Genomic DNA, 24,077 nt, shown 5'->3' with positions numbered 1-24,077 from the left:
AAAGCACATACTCTAGACTGCTGGGGCAGGAAGGGCCTCAAAGCACATACTCTAGACTGCTGGGGCAGGAAGGGCTCCTAAAGCAGATACCCCACGTTCTAAGGATAACAGAGAACCCAAAGCAAAGACACAATAAATGCCACCACTCAGGGCTCCTCCCCTTCTCTCTAGAGTCGCGAGCTGGGAGGGAAAAGTACACAAGTTGACACTAGGCTCTGGTTACAAAGTTTATTCACATAAAAATAGCACCAAACCCTCCTGCCTGGACAGTGGGGGCACCTTGCCCCTGACCCCAGGAAGGTAGCTTGGAACCCAACTATAGCCTGACAGAGGCAGAAGGAAAAGAGATCTTCCCTCCGCAAACAGACGTGCAGAAAGTTGAAGGCACCTGCTCTGCGGCCTTCCAACCACCTGCCCCCTTCCTGATCCAGAATCACTCCCTGATTGATATTGCTGTGTGTGTAGGGCGTCTATGTGTGCGTGTATACAGGGAGGGGAAAAGGGACAAACCTCAGCCACTGTCCCACTCCTGTGGTCCCAGGTCAGAGGTCATGGTACCACACCAGCCATAGGGATGGCATAACAGTTCAGGGTGCTGGGAATACACTCAGAGTCCTGCCCACCACCCACCTATCCCCCTGAGGGGAACAAGAACACAAGGTGGCCTCAGGCCACGTCCACCCAATCAGATGAGCACACTGGACACTGGGACCTTGGTAGAACGGCCGCGCTGAGGGACCACAATCCGATCATCTGCAGGGGGCACGTCCCTCAGGAGTCCTGGGGAGAAAGAAGTGATGAGATCAGGGGAAGATAAACATCTCAGAGAGGAGCAGAAGACAAGAGGCAGACATGGGCCAACAGGGACGGGACACAGGCACCCCAGTGGGAGGGAAGGCCGGAATATGGACAGAAAGAGAGGTAGGGGTGAAGAGGTTAGAGTGGAAGATGGATGATGGACAGAATCTAGGGGATGGAGAAAGCACAGAAGACAAAGAGATCTGGGGGAAGGGAGAGCTGGGGACAGAGACAATTGGCCCTGGGATGAGGCCTCCAGTGGGGAAAACTCACCTTGCACGTGGAGTTGGGCTCTCTTTCGATCACCTTCAATGTATATGGCAGTGCCCAGAAAAGCTGCACCCCCAAGTGCCCCAACAAATGCACAAAGCATGAGGGAGAACTGCAGGGCCCGGAACTGGGAGAGGAAGGAAGGGGGCCAGTCACGGCGGAGACGGTCAGATATCTAAAGGGGAGAAGAGAGAGAAGGCAGTGGTCATAGCCTAAGTGGGGGGCAGGCTAGGGGGCTGAGAAAACTTTGTGCTAAAGGGGGACAGAGAGAGTCAGAGATTGGGGGAAGCAGGACAAAGGTGAACAGAGAAGGGTCAGGAGAAGCGGAACAGAGCTAGAGAGAAATGAGGGTGGTATGGGACAGAGATGGGGGAGGACCACAGAGACAGGGGAAGCGTCCGGCAGTCAGATCAGCTGGAGGAGGAGACAGAGAGTAAGGCAGGGAAGGGGCACAGAGGCCAAGATCAGCAGTGAGGGACAGATTACTATCCCACATCCGTTCAAATGCTGCCTGTAATGGTTCTCTAGTTTGAGGTTTGTCTGGTCTCCCTACAAAAGCTCCAGACCCAGGACTGTGCTGTCTTCTCCCTCTGAATCAGAGAATCAGTATTGGAAAGGACCTCAGTGATAATACAGAGAACATCTGAACACCCTAGATTACATGACCCTACCGGAAATCTTTCCTAACAAGAGGTCATCCAGACTTCACTTGAAGAAGCCCAAAGGTGAGGAGCTCACCACCTTACAAGGTAACCCTTTCACTTTCTGAAAAGCTTTTTCTTTCACCAAGTCAAAAATCTGCCTCCCCGAGTTAAGAAGAACAAGTATAATCTCCCTTCCACATGACAACTCTTCATCCCTCAGATTACAGTGCTAGATGCATCAGAGGTTGCCAAAATCAGACTGACCCTCCTGGCTGACAAAGAATCTCTCTCTCTCCTCACCCACCTCATCCTCATTGCTTCCTAACCTACCCTGTGCCAGGATGACACAGCTATGGTCAAAGTTTCCTAAAAGGAGATTCACACTCACCAACCCAATGAGGTAAGGGCTCCCAGCATCCCCCAGTAGATGAGACAGAACAATCTGGAAGGCCTCTGCTGTTGACCGGCGTGTGGGAATAACCACATACTAAGGAGGGAATTGAGACCCAAAGTTAGATGATCCAAGAGGTCAGGGGAGCTGAGAAAAAAGGCCAGGACAGAGGGAGCTAAGCTTGGAATTCCATCAACACTTTCTGAATTAAGATGCTCAGTCCAAACTACATGGAGGGAGATTGAAGACAAAGGCTATCCTACTTACATGACAAGTGAAATTCCTGACTCCCTGGCAGCTCTGAGTTGTGTCCCAAGAGCAAGGATGACCTCCAATGGGTCACCCACACTCAGGTAGCAACCATCCAACAACCCACAAGTGAGAGCCAAGATGGAGTCATGGGTCAGTTTCTAACAGTAGGACAAAACAAAGTCACTGACCCAGGGGAACAAAAGTCTCACCAAGATCTCACCAGTCAAAGTGCTAATGACTAGGACAGTCACCCCCTGTGAAAGGTCAGAGATGGCCCACCCTCTCACCAGCAGAATGTCTGCTACGATGGCCCAGTTCATGGACAGTAGAGTCTCTCCAATGAAGATGAAAACCTGAGGAGAGAAAGTGGACACCAGGGAGTAACTCTGCAAAGATCAGCAGCTCTCTGCCTTTTCCTCTACTTTTGATTCACGTGGGGAGGTGTGGGATTGAAGCTGGGGATCATGAGTTTTGTGCGCCTCCCCCCCCAACTCCTCTACCTCCACCTACCCCCGCCCAAGCTCAAGGCTGCTGCTGGGAGGGCTGTGCCTGTGTTCATGTATGTTGGTGGTTGGGTGGCATCTGGAAATGGGGAGAAATTGAGGACACTCACATAGGTAACTACAATGCTGTCCTGGGCACAAGCCAGGGCCAAGAAAAGAAAGGGGGCAGATCCCAGCAATCCAGCTGCACAGACCAAGGGGTCAGCCCTGGGGTTGGTTCGGCGAAGACGGCGGCTGATCTCTACACCAGAGGCCACACCCAGAATCCCAGTCACACAGGTAATCAGTCCAAAGATGAGACTGGGAAGGAGAAAAAAGGAAGACTGAAGGGAGTGAGAAGCCAAGACTCGCCATGTCTGTGTAAAAGGTCTCTTTCTGCTTTCCAAAGTTCAGTGTCTTTCTCTAGCAGAACTGGGCCTAAAGGCTAGGACATTGCTGACCCCAGGTCCAAGCGACAGCTCCTGCCCTGGCCTGTAGCAGCTTCTGGAAACTGTGGCTCCTCCCTGGACCTAGCCCCGGGGGGGGCTCTAGCTTTTCCCTCCAGAACTTTTATCTTTCACTAGCAAATGTCATTTCTATAGGACTTTAGAGCCTGACCCTGTGAAATGGGCAGTTCATCTTCATGCTATAGAGGATACTCAAGCTAAAAGAAGTGACTGACCAAAGGTCACATGGGAAATATTTGAAAAGTTTTGAACTCAGTCATTCCAAATTCATGTTTCTTTCCACACTCTCATAGTGGCCTCCCACTTTCTAAACCTTCAATTTTCTCAAAACCCCAGGTGGATTTCTCAACGAGTTTCCTGAATCTTTCTGGTTCCAGACACTATCTCGTTCCCTGAGCTCAAAGACCTGCAATAGCTTGTCCCTAATTACTCCCTTCTTTGGCCACTGTGAGACAGGATGCCCAAATCTGACATCTGCTCCTTCTTGTCCTTTTTTATCCAGCTGCCATATATATATCAGCCCACAAAATAGTTTTCATAGGGGAAGGAAGAAGGACCATTCATTGTGCCAAGTTGTTGACCCACTGAAGAAAAACAGGAACTTAGAGCCCCTTTCCATATCGCCTCCCCCCTCTGAGAAGCCTTCCCAGTACCTGTCTGAAGAGGAGCAGGAATCTCCAGGGAGGCAAGGCGGGGTCTCTCCTAAGACTACTCGAGCACGGAGCAGGAATGCTGGTGCCCAAAGTGCCAGGGACCCCGTGACAAAGGCCACAGCCGTGAATCCCAAAGAAGAGAGCACAAAACTGGGACTGTAGCAGAAGGATCGGAACAGTTATCTCCTATCCCTCAACAACACTCAGAACAAAAGCAAAAGTTAATTTAGGGGAGTGAGAGAGAAGGAAAGGATGGTAAAAGTTGGCAGGAGACCATTTGGTACAAGCCGCCCTTATTAGGCAAGGTGACTTAAGATGACGCTGTTAATTTCCCCTCAATACCTGGACTGCAATTTAGTTATCCAGCCACTAGATGGAAAGGGTGTTATGGTTTCATAGCTCATGCTTCCCACAGGTGAGAATCCAAGTGCACACAGGATGAATTCCCACTTCATTTTATAGGAAGTGTATAAGATCTTCCTTGAAGGACTAAAGGAGTCCAAGGGCTATGAGCCAAGGGTTATACAAAAGTCCCTAGGACTCACTTCCGAGCCAGAGCCCGCAGATCAGCCCACCAAGAGGTGGGGTTCAAGGGAGGGGTGTCTGAATGGCGTTCCACAGCTCCACGAGGTGGTTCCCTTACCACCAGAAACAGCAGCAACACTGCTATCATCCCAAGGCCTGGGGTGACCTGAGGAGAGACAACAGTCCCCCCAACCTCAGGACCAACTGGAGCTGGAGTCTAGAGAACACACACACACACACACAGAGCAAAGATGATCTGTATACCCTCTCCATCCCACTCACCCTGAGTGCCCAGTGCCAGTCACCAGCCACATCCTTCACTTTTGATCCTGCGATATAACCCAGACCACTGGAAAAAAGATTATGGGATGAAGGTTAGAGGATGCACCACACAGAAGCTTCTCCACTCCCCAGATGAGGTTGGTGTCTCCACCCAGACTATTTTTTTTGTCTTATTCTCCCAACCTGAAGACAGAGCACTAGTTCCTCCTACCTCCTCTCCCTCCTGATCTCACCTGCCAACAGGAATGGCAAAGTAGAAGACACTGAGCATCCGACTCCGCTGATCAGCTACAAAAAGGTCAGCAATGAGGGTGGGGGCAATGGTAGAATAACTGGCCTCCCCAACCCCTACCAGGCCCCGGGTAAAGAGGAGCAGCCAAAATCTCTAGGAAAAGAATTTAAAAAACACAAAACAAATATTGGACATTCTTTACCTCAGAGAGTTTCATGGGCCCTTTACTGACCTCCCTGGTTCTCCGAGCTTCTTGGCAAAACAAAACGAACAAAATCTACCTGAAATGCTGACTTAGGAAGTTATCTACATAGAAATGACAGCTAAAACCACATAAGCAGTTCAGTTCTCTAAGGGAGAGAACACAAAGGGCAGAAAAGAGAATTAAGGACAAAGCCCTGTGGAATGCCTACACTTAATGGTGTGGGCAAAGAGAAAAAAACCCAGAAGTTAATTGTAGGAGAGGATGAATGCCCTTATAGCCTTGAGGTTTTCAGGTAAAATATAAGACAAAGACAGAGCTATTTAAACAATATGTGAGTTTGCTGTAGTTGTATGCCATAAAAAATCACCAGTAAATGCACTTTGAAAGTAGGGCCAGAATCAAGGGATATTTGTTCACCTCTCTAGGGATGAATGAAGAACCCAGAGTCACCAGTGACCAGAAGGCAATGCCACCACACATGAGGTACTTCCTGTTATATCGGTCACCCAGGTAGCCAAACACAGGGGCCAGGACCATGTAACTGGAAATAAACACTGGAGAAGAAACAGAAGGATTTCATCAGAATGCCCTGTCTCCCCACCCAAAGACCCCATATCACTGAAGAGTTACAGAGGGGAAAAAATTTCTCAGACTTCAGGACATTCTTCCTCAAATTGGAAGCAGCTTATCCCAGGGACAAAGCCCCACTCACCAGTCTGGATGAGGCCAGAGCTGCTGTCACCAATACCAAAGAACTGCTCAATGTCTGGAAGAACACCTGAAACAGTGCAGTGAAAGGGAAGGCTGGTGAGGGAAGAAAAATATCCTGCAAATCAAGTTTATCTTCCTCTTTTTACCAGCAACGGAGTCATCTCCAAGAGCCCCTGGTCTTTTCTTGGTTGCCTTAAAATTCAATTCAATGTTTATGTGCATTATGGGCAAAGTGTTCAAGATACAAAACCAGAAATTAAATAGCTCCTACCTCGGAGAATGGGCAAGTAGGTGGCATAGTGGATAGAGTGCTGGGCTTGAAATCAGGAAGAATGATCTTCCTGAGTTCAAATCTGGCCTCAGACACTTGTTAGCTGTGTGATCCTGGATTAAGGCATTTAAACCCAGTTTGCTTTAGTTCCTCACCTGTAAAATGAGCTGGAGGATGAAATGGCAAAGCACTCCAGTATCTTTGCCAATAAAAGCCTAAACTGGGATTATTAAGAGTCAGACACGACTGAAAAATGACTGAATAACAAACAGCCACCACCTTCAAAAATCTCATGTTGTTAACAAAAGTCCTTCCAAATTAATTACCTGCCACAGTAAATCGGTCCATGTAGTTTAGAAGATTGATATAGCAGAGTACACCCACAATCAAAGTTGCATGTCCAGGGGAAATGCCTGTTATCAGCTGTAGTCCTTCCCCATCTGGGTCTTCTCTGTCCTGGGGCTCTGACCCCCCCAAACTTGCAGTTTTGCCAGTCCCAGGGGTTGGGCCCCCCATTCTTTCTTCTGTGTCATCTGCTTGGCTGAGAAATGGGGCTGTGTCTGGCTGACCAAGCAGCCCAGACATAGCTGCCCCTCAGCCCACTTCTCTGTGCTTACTTTGTCCAGCCCGCTTTCAGGCCCAGTCAATTTAACTTGGAGGAAAGAAGAATATATATTCACTATGAAAAAAGATACAAAGTAGGAATCAGAATGAACCTTGGAAATGAAATCCAGCTCCTTTTTAAAGTTTCTACTGGCTTCTAAATTGCTGATCCTGTGATTTTTACACAGATGCTGAGGCCCAAAGAGAATGACTGACTTGCCTAACGTTATAAAGAAGATAAATCAAAAGACAAAAAGCTAGAACCCTGATTCTCAGCTCACAACTCTTCACGGGTCTTCATAAGAAAAATTACATACATCGTACCTAAAAAAGACCCAGGGTAAATGCCTGTTTACATTCAAAGAGATCGTTTTGTGTGTGTTTTTATTTTACCCTTGCAACTGTAAGAGGTGGTATCATTATGCCCATCTTACAAGGGAGAAAACAGTCATCTCAAAGACTCAAACTGTTTGAGTCGGGCTCCTCAGTCTGCAGGGCCTGGCCTCCCCGAGGTCCGGCCTCCGGCCTGCGACCTGCGGGACCCCTCCCACCAGACCTGGGAAGGTAGATACAAAACATATCCACGTGGTCACTGCGACCCCAGCAGGTAAGGCGAGCTCGCTACCATCCGAGGGGCCAGTGCGAGGGGTGCAGACATATGCACCAAAGCCCAGATGCGAAGGGGCAGGCCCTGCCTCCTGGAGGGAAGGAAAGAGGGGTCCGAGCAGGAAGGAGGAATCTAAGGAGGCCAAGTTTACAGGGGAGAAGGAGCGGGGACTACGGCTCCCTGACCCAGCTCAGCGGCGCCCCAAGTCGCCTTCTCCTTTGGTTCAGGTAGCTCCCCTTACCCCGGATGGTGCACGATTCCCGACGCCCACCGGCTCTCCTGCCTCCGCGCCGCAGCTGCCACCCCGGGGCGCTCAGGCACCCAACGGCACCGCGGCCACCGCCATGATGGCTACACGGAGGTCATGTGACCCGGGGACGTGCGTCAGCCAGCGGCCCTAACCGGAGTGTCATATGACAGGCTAAGGACCTGAACACGTGATGGGGCAGGTTACACGTTACTATGGCAATAAGGGAACTGGTTTCCCACCTTCCCCAAAACTTCTCCCAGGGCCTCCACTGCCTGCCAGTGCCAGGTGGGGCGGCTCCGAGCCCCGAGGGGCTGCGAGTTGGGATATCGTGGCTCTCCTCAGGCTCCAGTGACGCCTCGGACCCGGGCCTGGCGTCTAATATACCCTTGACGCGGGCGTATCCCTCGGCCCCTGGAGATGTAGCCTCGGTGGCCGCAAAGCTCCCGATCTGAGCTCGCAGGGCCGGGCAGACCCTGCCGGGGGCTGCCCCCCCAGGACCTCTCTCTAACACGAAGGGCCCCGGGAGCACTGGCTGTGAGGTCAGGGGTCCTATCCCACACCCCGAGGCGCTGAACCTGAAGCAAAAGCGGGTTCACGGGCGCCCCGCAAGCAGGCTCGGGGAAACCACGTGGGGAAGGAGTTTGGGAAGGGGCCGAGCCCTCCCAGTTCTTGCAGCCTGCCTCCTTTAGCTCCTGACATGCCCTGCGCCCCCACCTGCTGAAGTGTTACCCACCTTTTAAAGCCCAAATCAGACGCCACATAATTACTCCTTGATGGTCCCAGGCAATGGTGGTCCGCCCCTTGGCAAGCACTTGACATACAACTTCGTTTTCCTCTATCTTGTGTACTTAGTACATGTAATTTATGTTGTAGTTATTTGTGCTGATGTGAAACGGCAAAATGCTACTCTGATACCTCACGGTGACAGGGAGTGACTAGCTTCTCTTTGGCAGCAGGGAACAAGCTCTGGCAGGTCTTACAAAGCCAGAAAGGCTTTAATTAAGGACCCAGCCACTGATGGTGGCCCACTGACCCATCTAGCTAAGAAAGGCTCATCCCTAGACTGGCTATAGGTTGATGAGGGTTTCAGTCACAGTAATTACAGAAGATCTTTTAAATCTCAGGAATTGTACAGTGGAATTGTACACAAACCAATAAAACCATAGTTGTTGAAATATTGATTAAAAGTGAATGTGTCACTCCACACTAAATTCTGAGCTTTATGACAGGCATGAACTATGTCTTATTTAATCTTCCTCTCCCCTCATCACCACCAGGACCCACCACAATATTGAAAAGAGGTGAGGTATGCTGGGGAGTCACAGGCGTGGGAATGGGAAAGGTGTACTCAGCAAGACAACTCAACTCCATTCAGAGTAATAAACCTTCTGGAACATGTATGCAACCCTTGCCTACCCCAAAATATCATTAAACCCAAGACCTAACCAAGTGATCAGGTTTTGACTCTCCCTGTCCCCCATCCCACCAATGAGGCAAAAACCTTGGAGGAATTCAAGTTCAAGTCCAGGATCCAAAGTATATCATTCATTTTATTTTAACTCCAATTACAAAAATGACTGGTTTCATGAAAAGATATTTGGAAATGAGAGGTCTGCAATATTCACACCCCAAGATCCAAAAGAATTAGTGCAAGTAGACAGAGGTCAAAGGACACATTTACATATATACAGGGTACCTGGGACTCAACAAATCCTTCAGCTAACAGAAGGGGACTAGGATGTAGTCACAGAAACTGACAAGATGAAATGCTAGAGTAGCAGCTCCACACCCAGGACACCCATGTAAGAAGGGTCAGGTGTAAATGGGAAGATCTTCCTCAGATGTAGCTTTAGGGCAACTGGAAGAGGGGAGAGAAGACAGAAAAGGAAGACTAGAAGGGCAGGCATTCTTCAATTTTTGAGGAGCCCCAGCTTCACATCTCACTGTCTGAAGGTAAGAGAGGAGGTAGAAGGCAGAACACTGCACTTCAACCCCTAACTTCAATGAGGTCCTCTTGTTCCATGCCTAACTCTGCTGGGGTCCCTTGGCCTGAAAGCTTTTCACCATCAAAGAAGAAAGAGAGCTTATGTCCTTTGAGTCCCATGGCCTCTGCATAGTGAGACATCAGTGTTCTAAGAGGAGCACCCTAAAGGAAGAAAGTATTACTCATAAGCCAGAAAGGAAGGATTGTGGGGATTTGGGTAAAGAGGTGATACAGAATTTTTGGTGGGAACAGAATAACAATAAATGTCATTGACATATGAAAGAGGTCTTGGACAAGATACTTTCCATCTCTGGGCCTCAGTTTCCTCCTCTGTAATGAAGGCTATCAACTATAACCCAGAATAAAACTTATTTTAAGAGAAATGTTATTAAATTAAAAACATGTCAAATATCTGTGCATTAACTTATCTCAGTATATGAGAGACAGATACAAAGACAACCCCCAAAGTAATTTTTATGGAAAATAGTTAGGTGGAGCAAATATAGCACAAGTCCCCAAATTAGCAGATAGATTTATATAATACTAATCAGAATACTTCTAGGTTATTTCATAGATTAGATCATCAGAACAAAATTTATATGGCAAAACCAACATATTAAGAATATCCAGAATTCCAAAAAAGAAAACTAATGACAGAAAATTAGCACTACCAGATGTCCAACTGTAAAGCAGTAACTTACAAAACTGAAACTGGGAAAAAAAAAGACCAAAAGATGAGAATGAAGAACCCAACACACATTTAGATTTTTGAAAACATGAGGGTTAAATTAGCTAACCTCTAAGCTTTCTTCCAGTTTCAACCTTCTATGATTAGGAAAAGTAGAGGGCCCTGAAGGCAGAAGAGAGGAAGGCAAGATTATCAGCCAAAGGAAGACTCTTCCTTTTCTCTTTTTAAGACAATATTGAAGTTGAAAAGGACAAAGTAAAGAGGACCCAGAAGACAGCCTCTGGGTGCCTTTATTAGGAAGGATTCAGGGTCAGTAGTAGATGTCAATAAGGATGCTGAGTGGATGGGAAGGAAGATTTCCATCCCCAGGGCTCCATTCCCCACTTACCCGGGGCACAGTGATGTCTAGAACCTGGTGTTTCTCTTGCCCCTGAACCCTGAGCCGAAGTTCCTCACCCAATTCTGACTCTTTTGAAGGCTCAGGAGTACTGGACAGGACCACACAATCTTGTAAGAGAGAGGGAAGGAAGTAGAGAGACTTAGCAAGCAAATTGGGCTCCTTCCACAGGCTTTCACACTTCACTTCGATTCAGCCCCGAAGTCACCTCCACTCACCAATGATGTCAGCCACTCCAATCTTTAGAGAGCAGAGGGTGGCACTAGGAGAAAGTTCTACTTCTCGGAACAGCAGAAGAATTCGGGCAGGGGACACTCCTAGTCGAGATGCCATGTGATCCACAACAACCTGCAAGGGCTCAGCCTGGAAATAAAAGAGCAAAGTATAGGAAATGCTTTCATATGCCCAACCTCAGCACAATCCATCCAGAATCCATATCTAACTGACCAACCTTTCTGTTCCCAGAACTGAGGACCAAGAAAATCAGGCCAGTTACTTGGCCCCATGTTTCCCCAAATTAACCCATTATAATTGCTCCCAAGTTCTCACCGTACTAAGAGGCAATCTGATAAGGTCAGCCCGGCACCTGATTTTAAGAGTTAAGAGTCGGGGGCTTTCCCTAACATTGCTTTCCTCCACCAAGATCACTTCATCCTCAGAGTTCTCAGGAACATGGTCTTTGGGTGACAGGGGGCTCAGGTAAGATCGGAGACCCTGCAAGCGCTTATTCACCTCCCTGTAGGGTCAGAAAAAGGGGTCAAGGACTCACCCACTTAAGCACCAACTAATCTCAATTCAGTGAATCCTACTAAGTCCTACAAAACAGCTGCCATCAAACCCCTACTACCAATGGAAAGATAAACTTCACCTTATCTTTCCAAAAGCTCTTGGTGGCTTCCTACATGGCCCACGGCGCCTGGGAGGGGGAGAAGGGGAAGAGGAACTCTCCCGGACCCTGAAGAGAAAATATGCAAAAGAAAATGGGTAGTAGACCCCAGAGCAGTCAACGATAAAGAGAAAGAGGGGTCCCAAATCCCTTCAAATGCTGGTGCCCAGGTCTGGTCATGAAAATTTTCCCAAAGCCAGATATCCCACTGTATCCTTCTACCCCTCCTTAGGTCTCAGGCAACCTGCCAGTCACTGGTTGTCAACACCAAACACTTTCCTGCTCCCATAAGTATTCTGCATACTCACAAAAAATGGCTCTCTTCTTCATCATTAGCCTTTTGGTTCTTTTCTGAAGAAGAAACTGGCAAAAGGATGGCCTCAGAAAGGGGTTTATCAGAATCCAAATCCAGAGCTGGGAGAAAAGGAAAAGTAACAAGGAAGGGGAAACCACAGGTAAGAGGTGGCAACAGAAATAAAATATGGAGAGGCAAATGAAGGCTTCCAGAAAGGCCAAAGCAATGAGATCCCCTGCTGCTTCCAGTAACTGAAAGCTGCTTCAATCGCATCCCTCCTCCTGACAGCCATCCCAACTCAACATCTCGGTTTTTAACCACTTCTCTCAACTACGATGGATGCTCTGACTCTGCCTATCTGCTTTCTTCTCCTTCTCTTAGACAACTTCGACTTTCTATGACAAATTACAAGATGTGTTCATTCCTCTCCCTTCTACTCCTACTTCTCTTATCCCCCAAATATGTCCTATTCAGGTGAAACAGGATTACAATGAACACTAATTTGCGGCTTAAGAGTTGTGTGTAGGAGCTGAACCACCTAATTTGCCTTCAAGGGTTCAAGAGAAGATTCTACAATTCTACAATTTTAAAACAAAGCTGAAAAATTAGGGAGCTGGACTATTAGTAGAGCTATGAATTGGTCTGACTATTCTAAAAAGGAATTTGGATTTTATTTTATTTTTTTGCTTTTTTTTTTTGGAGGGCAGTTGGGGCTAAATAACTTGCCCAAGGTTACACGGCTAGTTTTTTGGGGGTGGGTGTTAAAGTGTCTGAGGCCGGATCTGAACCCAGGTCCTCCTGACTCCAGGCCAGCGCTTTACTCACTGTGCCACCTAGCTGCCCCTGGAATTATATTTTTTAAATGACTAAAATGTTCACGCCCTTTAACCCCCAAAGAAGTTACACAGACAGACAAATACCATATATGCCAAAATACTGATAGTAGCACTCTTTGTGGCAGGAAACAAGCGAAAATTAAAGAGATACTCGTGTAGTGTACAAATGCAATGGAGTATTACTGCATCATAAGAAACAAAGGAGATGACAACTCTGAGAAGCATGGGAAAAACATGCAGAATGAAGTAGAATCAGAAAACAATATAAATGATTAGGATAGGAAAATATATGGTGTTGACCAGTTTTGTATTCGCACTGATTCAGCCTTCTCAGAACCAACTTGCAGCTGTGTAAAAGGTAAGATTAAAGAGATCAGGGCAGGCTGAACAGGTTTCATCATGAAGAGAACCTCTCCTATACAAATTTCAGAAAGGGTGGATACCTAGATTGTTAGAGAATTCAGGATATGGAGGTACCTTTCCAGAAATATATATGGCCCAATACCCACTGGATATGGAAAGAAAGAAAAAAAAACATCCAATGCCCTGGCCATTCAGATGGATATAGAGAGGAAAATTAATTATGGATGCAACTTCTCAACAGATAATTAAAAGACATTTATAGCGAATATAACAACCTGTTCCCAAAGAAGTTGTGAACGCAGGTGACCCAGACCAGCAAAAACATGATTAAGAAACCATTAAAGAGATAACAGAAGAAATGGGTGGCCCTGGAGAGTTCTGTGTCTCAGAAGATATGCCAATGGGTGGCTAGGTGGCGCAGTGAGTAAAGCGCTGGCCTGGAGTCAGGTGGTCCTGAGTTCGGTTCCGGCCTCAGACACTTAACACCCACACAAAAAAAACTAGCTGTGTAACCTTGGGCAAGTTACTTAACCCCAATTGCCCTCCAAAAAAAAAAATAAAAAAAAAAAGAAGATATGCCAATTCAAGCAGCAGATAAACTAGCCCCAGCTCAGTACATGAAGTACACAGTCTCAGCCAGAAGTGGCTTTTGGAGCTAAACAAAGAGTTATACAGATGGTGGAATTGCAAAAAAGATCATCAATGGAAGCTCCAAGATTCAAAATAAGAAAATTCCTGACTGATCTCCTCCTCCTAAAGCTATCATACACTTTCTTAGACAAAAAAATGGCTGTAAAGAAACAGAAGCAGAAAATGTCTCTATTTAAAACCAGAAAATGCAAAGGGTTACATTCCATCACACAAACGTCTGACTGCTGATGGGGAGAGGACTGCAGACAGCTCATACTAATGAAACGTTTGACAAAATTGTTGAAGCTCTCTACATTGCTGACAGAAAGGCTCATGAAGCAGTGGAGATGCAAGGGCAAGTGGAGAAAAAAATGCAATAAAAGGAAAAGAAATATGGAGTTTCAAGAAACGGCTCAGAAAGCTATGCAGAGAACTGGGGGTGGGGAGGGTCAGGAACAAGGTGAAATGGGACATTCAGATATGACAGCAATCTTTCCAAGGCAGCTCCTAATAAGAGATCAAAACTACAGAGAATTGAGACTTGAGATATCAGTGAAGTCACTGCTTTTGGACTTCCAATGAGGCTCTTCAACCAGACCAAGCCAGTAATTTTGGGGTGGAGAGGATGTAATTCATAACATTTATGATCAAGTATGAAGAAGTGGGCAAAAGATGTATGGTCCAAAATATTTACAATTAGAAAAATCTGGACAAAGATATATAGTGAGGCCTGAATAAAGACCTACAGAACTGTACCCAATAAGGAGTTTTCTGGCTCAGATTGTAGATATCAAAGTTGAGAAGGATTAGTTCAATCTGAGGAACATCCCTTTGATCTGGACAAATTTTTGAAAGAAGCCAAATAGCAAGGAAGATCTAAAACAACCTCAGATAATAGGTGCCCTAAGAAACATGAACATGAAGGCAAGAAGAATGCCAGAACACTAACGAGCCCCCTAAATGGGATGCATGACTGTTTAAAAGTCTGGCTTAACTACTGTCTCAAGTAAAGTTCAATGAAAGATACACCAAGTCATGTTCTCTCCGAGCAAGATAAGTTTATAAATAAAGTGCAGAACCTAATAATAAAGAGGTCAATGGCTTGCACTAGTTTCTAGATGAGGACAAAGAATTGGAGATTCAACTCCTTTTTATAAGCACAGAAGAACAGAGTGAGAAAATTATGCCATTGGCTACAGATCTGGCAACATCATGTTGCTAAGAAATCACTACTGGTTATATTAAGGAAAGCGGGCATGCACGCACACACAAAGGGGAACAGGGTCGCCCCTCTTATCTTGAAGGAATTCTTTTATGAATTTATGGGACCCCGCTATATCCCTAAAGCATTAATAATGGACTGGAAGGAGCAGACACATTGCACCTGAGAATAAGCCTACTTTTAATTGGACAAGGATGAGGTTAAGATGAGGCCAGGTCAGTTTGCATGCTCTCTCAAGGACAGCACACAAATGTCCTTGGTGTTCTCAGGAGCTGAAGTTATTTAGGATAACAAGTTTCCCTGGCACAAAGTGATGCTTTGCAGGTGGTGCTTAGAATTAGAAAGTTTCATGAATATTGAATCTCTAAACATAGCTCGGAGTTTTTCTTCAATTAAGTGATTCTGGGAAAGTTTAAATCTTAGCATCTAACTTCAGAGAGGGAGGCTGAACTTTTGAACTCATAAGCTTCTATACTTGAAACAGAGAAATTAGGCTATTTGAAATACAGACTAAAGTTACAGAATTATGATCAATTACAGGATGAAATCAAATGTAAAATATAAAACCAACACTTGCTTCTTTCACTATCTCCAACTGGAAAACGAGACAAAAAATGCCTAATTCTCTAATGTTGTATTGATGACCCAGAATTCATCCAATAGTGCATATATACTAGACAATACACCACAAATGGACATTTTGAGATGGTCCAGAATCAAACGGGGGAGAATGGCTTAGATTTTGCCTTCCATAAAAAAGCTTCTATCCCTACTCTCAAAAGATGATTTACCATTAGTAATATTAAAAAGATGGTACCACAGACTCTGAAGGCAATCCCTAAAGAGTAACATCAAGCAATCACCCCACACTCACAATTTCTGTGACCATGTGTCCTCAATTTTCACCCTATTTTCTGTCCTGCTGCTGCTTCATCACCCTCCAAACCAGACCTCCAGAGACCATGCCTGGAAAGAGCTACTCTAAACTTCCAGGGGGTCATGTCTTGTTTTTTTGTATCTCCAGCATGGATTAGTGGATAGTGCCAGCCTCAAAGCCAGAAAGATCTAGGTTCAAGGCCCACCTCTCTGATGCTGTGCCAAAGTTAACTCTGTGCTCTAGGCTACTTCCTAAAACTATAAATTGTAGTAAAAGTGCTGATCTATCCTTATGCTTGTGTCCAGGGCTAATAAACATGCATATTAAGTATTTATCTCAATCAGTTGCCAAATCTAGTTGTTTCTGTCTATAGATCTCTTGCACATGTCCCCTTCTGTCCACTTACACAGATCCCACAATAGTTCAGGCCCTCATTATCTAATCTATATAACTGCAAACACCTCTTATGTGGTCTCCCTGATTCAAGTCTCTCCCCACAGTTGCAAAGTAATTTTCTTGAGTGGTCACGTCACTCCTCTAACTCAATAAACTCAAGTGGTTCTGTCACCTCTAAGATCAAATTTCTGTGCTTGGCATCTAATGATCTTGATAACCTGGCCCACATATTTGCCCAGCCTCATTACACCTTACTAACCCCTCATATCTTCTCCACCAGCCCTTTCAGTGTTCCTCATACAAAACACTCCATCTCCATATCCTAGACCTTCACCATGGAAAATCCACTCTCTCCTTATCTCTGCCTCTTAAAATCACTAGTTTCTTTCAAAACTCAACTCACATGCCACCTTCTACATTAAACCATGCCCAATTCTCCCAAAATGTTAATGCTTACTGAATATCTACTTCGTGTATATTCTATATATGTATATGTTCTTTCTGTAGAATCCAAAATCCTTGAGGAAACTATTTCACTTTAGTCTTTGTATCCTAACACTTAGCAGTCTGTCATATACTTGCTGATTAATTTATCAGGATCCTCTTATCCCTCCTAAAAAGAAAATACCCAGGCACTACTTTTTTCTCTCTTGTCCTAACTTCTCACCCCACTCAGGGTCAATTCTGCCTGTTAAAACAATAAACTCCAGAGAGAATGGCCTATCCAAAGTACACTCAAAGTACACAAAGTACTAAGTTTGGTGGAGCTAATGGTCCAGCCATTCTGGAAAGCAATTTGGAATTAAGCCCAAAAAATTATCAAACTGTGCATACCCTTTTACTCAGGTATACCATTAATAGGCCTCAAAGAAAAGGATCTACATTTACAAAAATTTCTATAGCATTTTTCTTGGCAGTCCAAAACTGGAAACTGAGATCTAACTAGGCACAACATGTAAACGAATGAAATATTAGAAACCATGCAATGGACAATTTTAGAAGAAACTGGAAAGATCTTTATAAACACTGATAAGGAACTTTCTAAATACAGAGACATACATTTTTTGTGCATGGCTAATTGAGGTTAAGACTAGAGATTATGTACAGAAGGATTTTTTTTTGTTTGCTTTAATTTGCTTAAGAGAAAGGGGAGGTAATGAAAGGAGCAGGTTAATTTTTTTTAATGACATACTTGAAAAAATAAATATAAACTAAAAAAGAGAACATTCTGTCTATCCTAAGTTAGTCAATAACCATTTATTAAGAGCCAGTATATACTTAGCACTGTACACTTGGCACTGTGATATGCACCGAGGATATTAAAAGAGGCAAAAGATAGTCTCTGCCCTCAAGGAGCTTACAATCTAAGGGGGGAAAGATAACAAATATGTGCAATTAAGCTCCATACAGAACATATAAATAGTAATTATCAAAGGGAAGGCATTATAATTAGGAGGCCTTAGGAAAGGCTTCCCAGTGCTGCAGGGTACCCAGTGACCATTTGCTCAAGCTGCAGCCCGGCGGCTTGGGGGCCTGCCCAGTCGGCCTCTACCTCCCCAGAGCCCCCATCTCACCTTCCCCACTAGGGCTTCCGGTGAACAGTGGCTGCCTAAGATCCTTGGGAAAGAAGCGGAGGCTGCTCTTCACCTACAGACCGGCAGGGGCAGGGGGCGGGGTCGGTCACCTAGACTAAGGCACCCACCCATCCGCCCGCAGCATGCCCCATCCATCGTTCCCATCCTATCCCTACCCTCCCTCCTCCCTCCACCCGGGGAACTCCCCTTCCATACCTTCCTGGGTTCCCCCTCTTCCCTCCGGCTCCCCCAGGACCCCCACCTTGCCCGAGTATACGGGTACCACGGGGGCCTCCCCTGCCCCTAGCAGAAGGCGCCGCCGGCGCGGGGCAGGAGGCCGGAGCCGCGGCCGATCCGCCGCCCCGGCCCCTTCCTCCTCACTATCACTATCGCTGTCGCTGTCGAGGTCGTGGCAGCGGCCTCCACCTCGAGAATAGGCCGGACCCTGCCCGCCCTTGGCACCGTTCGCGCCGCCCTCCCCGTCGCTGCCGCTATCGCTGACCAGGTCCACCACCGCGGAATCCTGCACACATAAAAGATGCGGTCTGACTGGGCCTCCGGTCTCGATGGCCTCTAGCTCGCCCCCCACAACGACCCCACCTCAGCTCACCAACGCGGCCATAACGCCCGCCCCAGACCAATCGAATCTAGCGGCCGATGGAGCTGCTAGTCAGCTCCGGTCCCGCCCCTCCTCCTCTCTTCAGCTCCTCATTGGTCATGGTCCGCTACCGAGGTAACGTTCCCCGCCCCCCTCGGCCTGCCCTGTCCTCCAAGGGCTTTGTGAACAAAGATTGGTCGAACTTCTTGCCGGATACATCCGGGACCTCTTTCTTCCGCCTCCGCTCCGGGCTGTGAGCTCGAGGATTAGCTCGACTTCTGCTCTTTTCTTGAAGTCTTCTTCCAGGGATCGCTATAGAGCCTCTCCAGGGAATGCCTCCATCCGCAGATCACACACACACGCGCGCGCGCGCGCACACACACACACCCCACACAACACACACACACACACACACACACACACACACAACGGAATATATATCACTTCGTAGAGCAAATGAGATAAGTTAAGCGCTTTGCAAATTGTAAAGCGCTATAGAAAGGCTGGTATTTTTTCTTTAATGTCTGCATCCCCAGAGGCTCGAGTCGTTCCTGGTTTATACTAGATGCTTCTCTATTGATTGACCCCCCCCCACATACACACACCCAACACACCCCAAAGAAACCACCTTTGTTGCCATCGCCAACAAAGGGTACTTTTGGAGCACATAACTACACATCCGGTATCAACACACACAGCCTTCATACAAACTGGCCATGCATCCTGAGATTTAATTGGAGCTGGTTCATTAGTGCTCCACTTAGAGAACACCGACTGCCCTTTCACTCCTTCAGTAGCATAGAATAAGTAGTTCAAATAAAGAGCCTTTACATAGGGGGTGCAGTCTCTTTTAAGGATGCATTTTGTCCTGCTTTGCTCTCTAGGGCATTTTGTGTTCATTGCCCAATACCAAAATTGCTAGTTAGGCTCTACACCCACAAGTATTTGAACACGTGCCTACATATAACATACCCACCATTACAAGTGAACCCCAATGCTGACAGCTAATGTCAGACTAATTCCTTAACTTCGCCCTATAACCTCCCAGCAGGTGGGGCTGTTTCTTTCTGAAAGAGAAAAACCCCAAAATGTATCAGTGGCCATGGGTGACCACCTACATCCACACCCGAAACCAGTAAATAGAGCACCAGCCCTGGAGTCAGGAGGATCTAAGTTCAAATACAGCCTCAGACACTTGACACTTACTGTGTGACCCTAGGCAAGTCACTTAACCCCAATTGCCTTGCCTTCCCCCCTCCAAAATAATAATAAATAAAATAAATGCTAGCTACTATTATTATTGTATTATCATTATTTGGGTGTGTCCTATTCCCCTAGTAGATTGTAACCTCCAAGAAGGTGGAGACCATCTCTGGTATCCAAGAATGTCCTGGAACCCATTGTTAAATGTTCAGTGGGAGCATTGACACCTCAGAAATGGGCCAACCCTACAAATCAGAGTTCAAACTCATTGTTTTGTTGATTTTCTAGACTTAAGAAAGTGATAGAGAAAGTTTTAATAATGCAAATCAAACGTAAAAGTGTGCCATAAATACATTGTTTTTTTCTGTAGAGCCAGTTGTTAACTATTCACCAGCTCACCGCTATACAATCCAACTAGAGATCACTAGATTAGAGTCAGAGGACCTGGGTCTGAGTCCTGTATCCAGCACTCAATTGTGCAAGTCACTTAATATTTCAAGGCTTCACTTTTCCTCCTCTATAAAGTAAGAATAATAATAGCTACTCTAGCTACCTCACAGGGTTCTTGGGAAGAAAGGACTTTGCAAATTGTAAAGTTGTTATAGATGAAAGCTATTTCTACAAAGCAGGCACTTGGTGAGATTGAATTACTGGATCTCTTCTAGGGTTTGCTCTTCCAATCGTTCATTGGCACCGAACATTCTCTCTGAAGTCATTATGTGAATGCATAATCTCTCTTAATCCAGTCTCCTCCAACTCTCCCCTTCTTTTTTGAGGGCAGGGAACCTATCTTGTGCAATTTTGTATCCCCAGTTCAATTCAATTAAACATTAAGTATTTGCAAAGTGTAAACCACCAAGCTGGGTACTTGGGACAAATAACCACTCAAGAACTAACAACATAATATTATAGGGAGATATGAGCATAAGAAGTTTAATATAAAGTCAGATGTGATAGGAGCAAAAGAGAAATCCAGACCAAAGATAATTGGAGGGAGAACAATGTACTTAGAGCTAGAAGGACAGTAAAGGCTTCACTGAGGAGGTGACCCTTGAGCTAGGCTTGGAAAGAGAATGAATTCCCCAAGCAAGAGAAGAAAACGGAATGCATTTGATGCGTGGGGGACCCTTATAAAGAAGCACGAAGGGGCAGAGGGAGACTGGGGAGCATCTGTAGTCCATTTTGATTGGAACACAAGATAAGTAGGGGGAGGGAAGGGAATAAACATGTGCATACTGCCATGTGCCAGGCGCTGTACTAAGTGCCTTTTTAAAAAATAATATCTCATTTGATCAATATGAAAGAGAATGATATAAAATAAAGCTGGAGAGTCAGTTTCAAGTTAAATTGTGGAGGGCCTGAAATACAAAAATAAGAGGTTTATATTTTATTGTAGAGGCAATGAGTCACTCACCATCCAGCTACCAAACTTAGACAATTCTGACCATGCCATTATCCCTCCTTGAGAGCTTCTGGGGCTCTTGCTCTATTATCTCAAGGATAAAATACAAATTCCCCTCTTGGGCAATAAAGGACCAACAATCTGGCTTTCCAGACTGATTTCATATTACTCTTCATCACAGATTCTATTTGTGATATACATTCTATTACACATAAACCAACATGCTTTTAAAACACCTACTATGTGTCAGGAACTTCACTAAGAACAGAAGATGCAAAGACAAAAATTAGACAACCCCTACTCTCAAGTTTACTTTTTGGCCCATCCTACCTCCATTCCTTTGCATCTCATAGCTGGAATGCTCTCCCTCTTCTCCTCCATAACTTGGAATCCCTAGTTTGATTCAAGGTTCAACTCAAGTACTCCTAAGTGAGATCTTTCCTGATCTCACCCCTCCAGAAATCATTTCATATTTACTTTGTGTAAGAGTGAGTTCAGGGGTGGCTAGGTGGCGCAGTGAATAGAGCACTGGCCCTGAAGTCAAGAGGACATGAGTTCAAATTCGACCTCAGACACTTAACACTTACTAGCCTTGTGACCTTGGGCAAGTCACTTAATCTCAATTGCCCCACCTTCCCCCTCCAAAAAAAAAAAAAAGAGTGAGCTCAAAGACTGGGAAAGTTTTGGTAGCTACATATACCTAATAAAGGTAAGACTTCAGCTAGAAGAAAATAATGCACCTTGTCCCTTGAGTTGAGTTGTCTTCCAATATCCTCCCACTCATTTACAATGGAAAGAAAAAGAGTTTTTTTAACTGAGGGACTGGGGGACACCAGAACCCAAATCTTTCTCAGATTACTGAAACAGTAACTTCTACAGGGATGATGACCAGGTGTAATTCCCCACAACATTCAGTCTGCATCTTTCCTTTTACCTCCATTGCATTTTCCTCTGTATGTATTTATATTAAGCTATTAGAAATTAAACAGGAAGTCTTACAGGTGTTTTAGTCTTAATCTAAAAAAAGGTCGAAGGTACTAGTTATATAGGATGGGCTATTATGGACACTGCAGAGCCAGAGGATGAGAGCAAAAGATCTCTTTCTAGAAAGGAAAGCCCTGTCTAGTCACTGATTTGAAAGAAACAGAAGGGAGCCACTAGGTGACAGTGGATAGAGCACTGGCCCAGAAGTCAAAGAGGACTTGAATTCAAGTGTGACCTCAGTCACTTACTAGTTGTGTGACCCTGAGTAAGTTATTTAACCCTGATTGCCAAAAGAGACAGAGAGAGATTCAGAGACAGAGACAGAGACAGAGAGAATGAGAGAGAGAGAGAGAGAGAGAGAGAGAGAGAGAGAGAGAGAGAGAGAAATACCTTATAGGTGAAAAGCCAGAAAGGGGTTTCCCTAGTCTGCATGTGTTAAATATTCCTGCCCTCAGGAATCCTCCTGTGAAGAATTAGCACCCCCCAGCTAAAGAATCCAGCTAAGAATAAAAACTAGAGGCAGATATTCCACAAATAACTACCACTGACATGGTGCATCGAAGTGTTGGGTGTGGAGGTGTGGAGTCAGGTAGACAAGTTCAAATCCAGCTTCAGACTAGCTGAGTGATCTCAAGCAAATCACTTAACATCTGTTTGCCTTAGTTTCTTTGACTGTAATATGTGGATAATGTTTCTTCAATTTCTCGGAATTGTTGTAAAGATAATATGAGGTAATATTTGTAAAGCACTTAGCACAGTGTCTGGCACTTAGTAGGTGCTATATAAATACTATTGCTGTTATTGTGACTTTTATTATTGTTCAGTCGTTTTTCTTCCTTATTATGTGCCCATTCACTTTATGTGTATGTGTATGTGTGTATATATGTTATATAGATATATATTTATATGTGTATATACATATGTTTATATATACATGTACACATACACAGAAAATGTATATATTTTATAATATAATACATATATTTTATATGTGTAGATTTTTATATAAAATATATATGTAAACATGTCAGTGAGGGCTATGAACATTTTTTATGTGGAACCACAGTCTTATCTAGAGAGGGTAGTCCAGACTAGAGAATTCACCCAAAAGTTTCAGGGGATGATACCCATAGGTGCTATATGCGTATATATATATATATATATACATACACATACACATATATATGCATATATACATATATATACACATATTATTTTGTATCTATGATAAGTTGTTTCCCTCTAGCAAAATGTAATCTTCTTGGGGACAGAGACAATTCCAGTTTTTATCATCAATAGGAAAATTTGGAGGGGGGACAGGTTTGGGTCAGGGAGAGATGATGAATTCTGTCCATATGTTTGGACAGAAATGGATAATAATAAATAATAAATGGATATTTATTGAATTAACAAATTAATCAGATGGATGGGTCCGTTCCAATCCAGACCAGGTCTGAACCAGCAGACCCCAGGGGAGGCCCTAAAAGTTTCCTGAAGAATTTTCTCCGCCAGGAGAAATTATTTGACCTGACATACAGATTTTCAGGGACTGCTCAGCAAACTAGTCTTGTCCTTTGCTTTCATTTCCTTCCCTCACCCCTCTCCAACATAAACAGTCATAGTTTCTTGAAATGAAACTTCAGGATTTTATTGAGGGAGATAAGGGCTAAAGGGCACATGCTCACACACATATATACACACACACAAATACACACATACACTTCCTGAACATCATCAGACCTTAGCCACTCTAGACAGAGACTAAGCATCAAAAGAATGCTAAGTTGAGGTTGTGTCTCTATGACCTAAAGAGGGAAAGATAAGAATGGGAGGTTGGTGCTCAGTGGGTGCCCTTCCCCTCCCTCTAGCCCTCTGTAAATCCCTCCCTCCCAAAACACCAGGCATCATCCCAAACAAACACTCTAACAATTCTTGCATCATCTTACCCTGCTCCACAATAAAGACCCTCCCTCCCTTTATCCCTTCCCCTCACCACCAGAATCCAGTTTGCCAGCATAACTCCCAAATCTCCCTTCTTTAGCCTCTGGAGGGGGCCTATTTCCTACTCACTTAAGGGGGCAGGTTTGCAGTTGAGGGGT

General features: G+C 45.2%; 2 protein-coding genes and 1 pseudogene across 7 annotated transcripts; 1 reads left to right on the top strand and 2 right to left on the bottom strand.

The window, feature by feature from the left end:
• Window positions 1-152: 152 nt before the first annotated feature.
• On the bottom strand, window positions 153-7,763 carry SPNS1 (SPNS lysolipid transporter 1, lysophospholipid). Of its 4 annotated transcripts, none has more exons than XM_069064087.1 (13): window positions 7,635-7,763; window positions 6,510-6,862; window positions 5,914-5,979; window positions 5,619-5,755; window positions 4,998-5,149; window positions 4,765-4,831; window positions 4,503-4,648; window positions 3,958-4,113; window positions 2,969-3,158; window positions 2,643-2,708; window positions 2,101-2,199; window positions 1,105-1,243; window positions 153-388 (listed from the first exon to the last, which is right to left on the bottom strand). In XM_069064087.1, the coding sequence occupies exons 2-13, from the start codon at window positions 6,766-6,768 to the stop codon at window positions 168-170; spliced, it is 1,698 nt and encodes a 565-aa protein (XP_068920188.1). In that variant the 5' UTR covers window positions 6,769-6,862; window positions 7,635-7,763; the 3' UTR covers window positions 153-167. The 4 variants fall into 4 exon arrangements, with proteins under 4 accessions (XP_068920188.1, XP_068920213.1, XP_068920198.1 ...); XM_069064097.1 differs by having other exon boundaries at window positions 215-388; window positions 1,068-1,243; XM_069064107.1 differs by having other exon boundaries at window positions 215-780; window positions 1,072-1,243.
• A 1,410-nt stretch (window positions 7,764-9,173) lies between these two features.
• On the bottom strand, window positions 9,174-18,538 carry NFATC2IP (nuclear factor of activated T cells 2 interacting protein). 3 transcript variants are annotated; one of them, XM_069064066.1, is made up of 10 exons: window positions 18,402-18,538; window positions 18,054-18,314; window positions 17,792-17,864; window positions 11,907-12,012; window positions 11,581-11,667; window positions 11,262-11,448; window positions 10,931-11,075; window positions 10,704-10,822; window positions 10,425-10,477; window positions 9,652-9,789 (listed from the first exon to the last, which is right to left on the bottom strand). In XM_069064066.1, exons 1-9 carry the CDS (start codon window positions 18,411-18,413, stop codon window positions 10,445-10,447), a joined length of 1,023 nt encoding a protein of 340 aa, XP_068920167.1. In that variant the 5' UTR covers window positions 18,414-18,538; the 3' UTR covers window positions 9,652-9,789; window positions 10,425-10,444. The 3 variants fall into 3 exon arrangements, with proteins under 3 accessions (XP_068920151.1, XP_068920158.1, XP_068920167.1); XM_069064050.1 differs by lacking the exon at window positions 10,425-10,477 and having other exon boundaries at window positions 9,174-9,789; window positions 18,402-18,537; XM_069064057.1 differs by lacking the exons at window positions 10,425-10,477; window positions 11,581-11,667 and having other exon boundaries at window positions 9,174-9,789.
• On the top strand, window positions 13,382-14,588 carry LOC138142942 (SNW domain-containing protein 1 pseudogene; annotated as a pseudogene).
• Window positions 18,539-24,077: the final 5,539 nt, after the last annotated feature.

Source organism: Petaurus breviceps, unplaced genomic scaffold (genome assembly GCF_028583685.1).
Source record: "Petaurus breviceps papuanus isolate PSGF00001 unplaced genomic scaffold, PetGlider_PUasm1.0 138, whole genome shotgun sequence".
Classification (NCBI taxonomy): Eukaryota; Metazoa; Chordata; class Mammalia; order Diprotodontia; family Petauridae; genus Petaurus; species Petaurus breviceps.
Note: the sequence above shows the minus strand (reverse complement) of the source record. Positions and strands in the feature narration are given on the sequence as shown.

What these genes read in the sequence shown, in the direction of transcription:
- SPNS1 (XM_069064087.1), bottom strand. Translation starts at nt 6,768, where the DNA reads ATGTCTGGGCTGCTTGGTCAGCCAGACACAGCCCCATTTCTCAGCCAA. An exon ending in CTGCGGGCTCTGGCTCGGAA is followed by an intron (nt 4,114 to 4,502) that starts GTGAGTCCTAGG and finishes CTTCTGCTACAG; the next exon opens with TCCCAGTTTTGTGCTCTCTT. An exon ending in ACAGCATTGTAGTTACCTAT is followed by an intron (nt 2,709 to 2,968) that starts GTGAGTGTCCTC and finishes TTCTCTCCTCAG; the next exon opens with GTTTTCATCTTCATTGGAGA.
- NFATC2IP (XM_069064050.1), bottom strand. An exon ending in TACCCGTATACTCGGGCAAG is followed by an intron (nt 17,865 to 18,053) that starts GTGGGGGTCCTG and finishes GCCGGTCTGTAG; the next exon opens with GTGAAGAGCAGCCTCCGCTT. An exon ending in TGGAGTGGCTGACATCATTG is followed by an intron (nt 10,823 to 10,930) that starts GTGAGTGGAGGT and finishes CTCTCTTACAAG; the next exon opens with ATTGTGTGGTCCTGTCCAGT.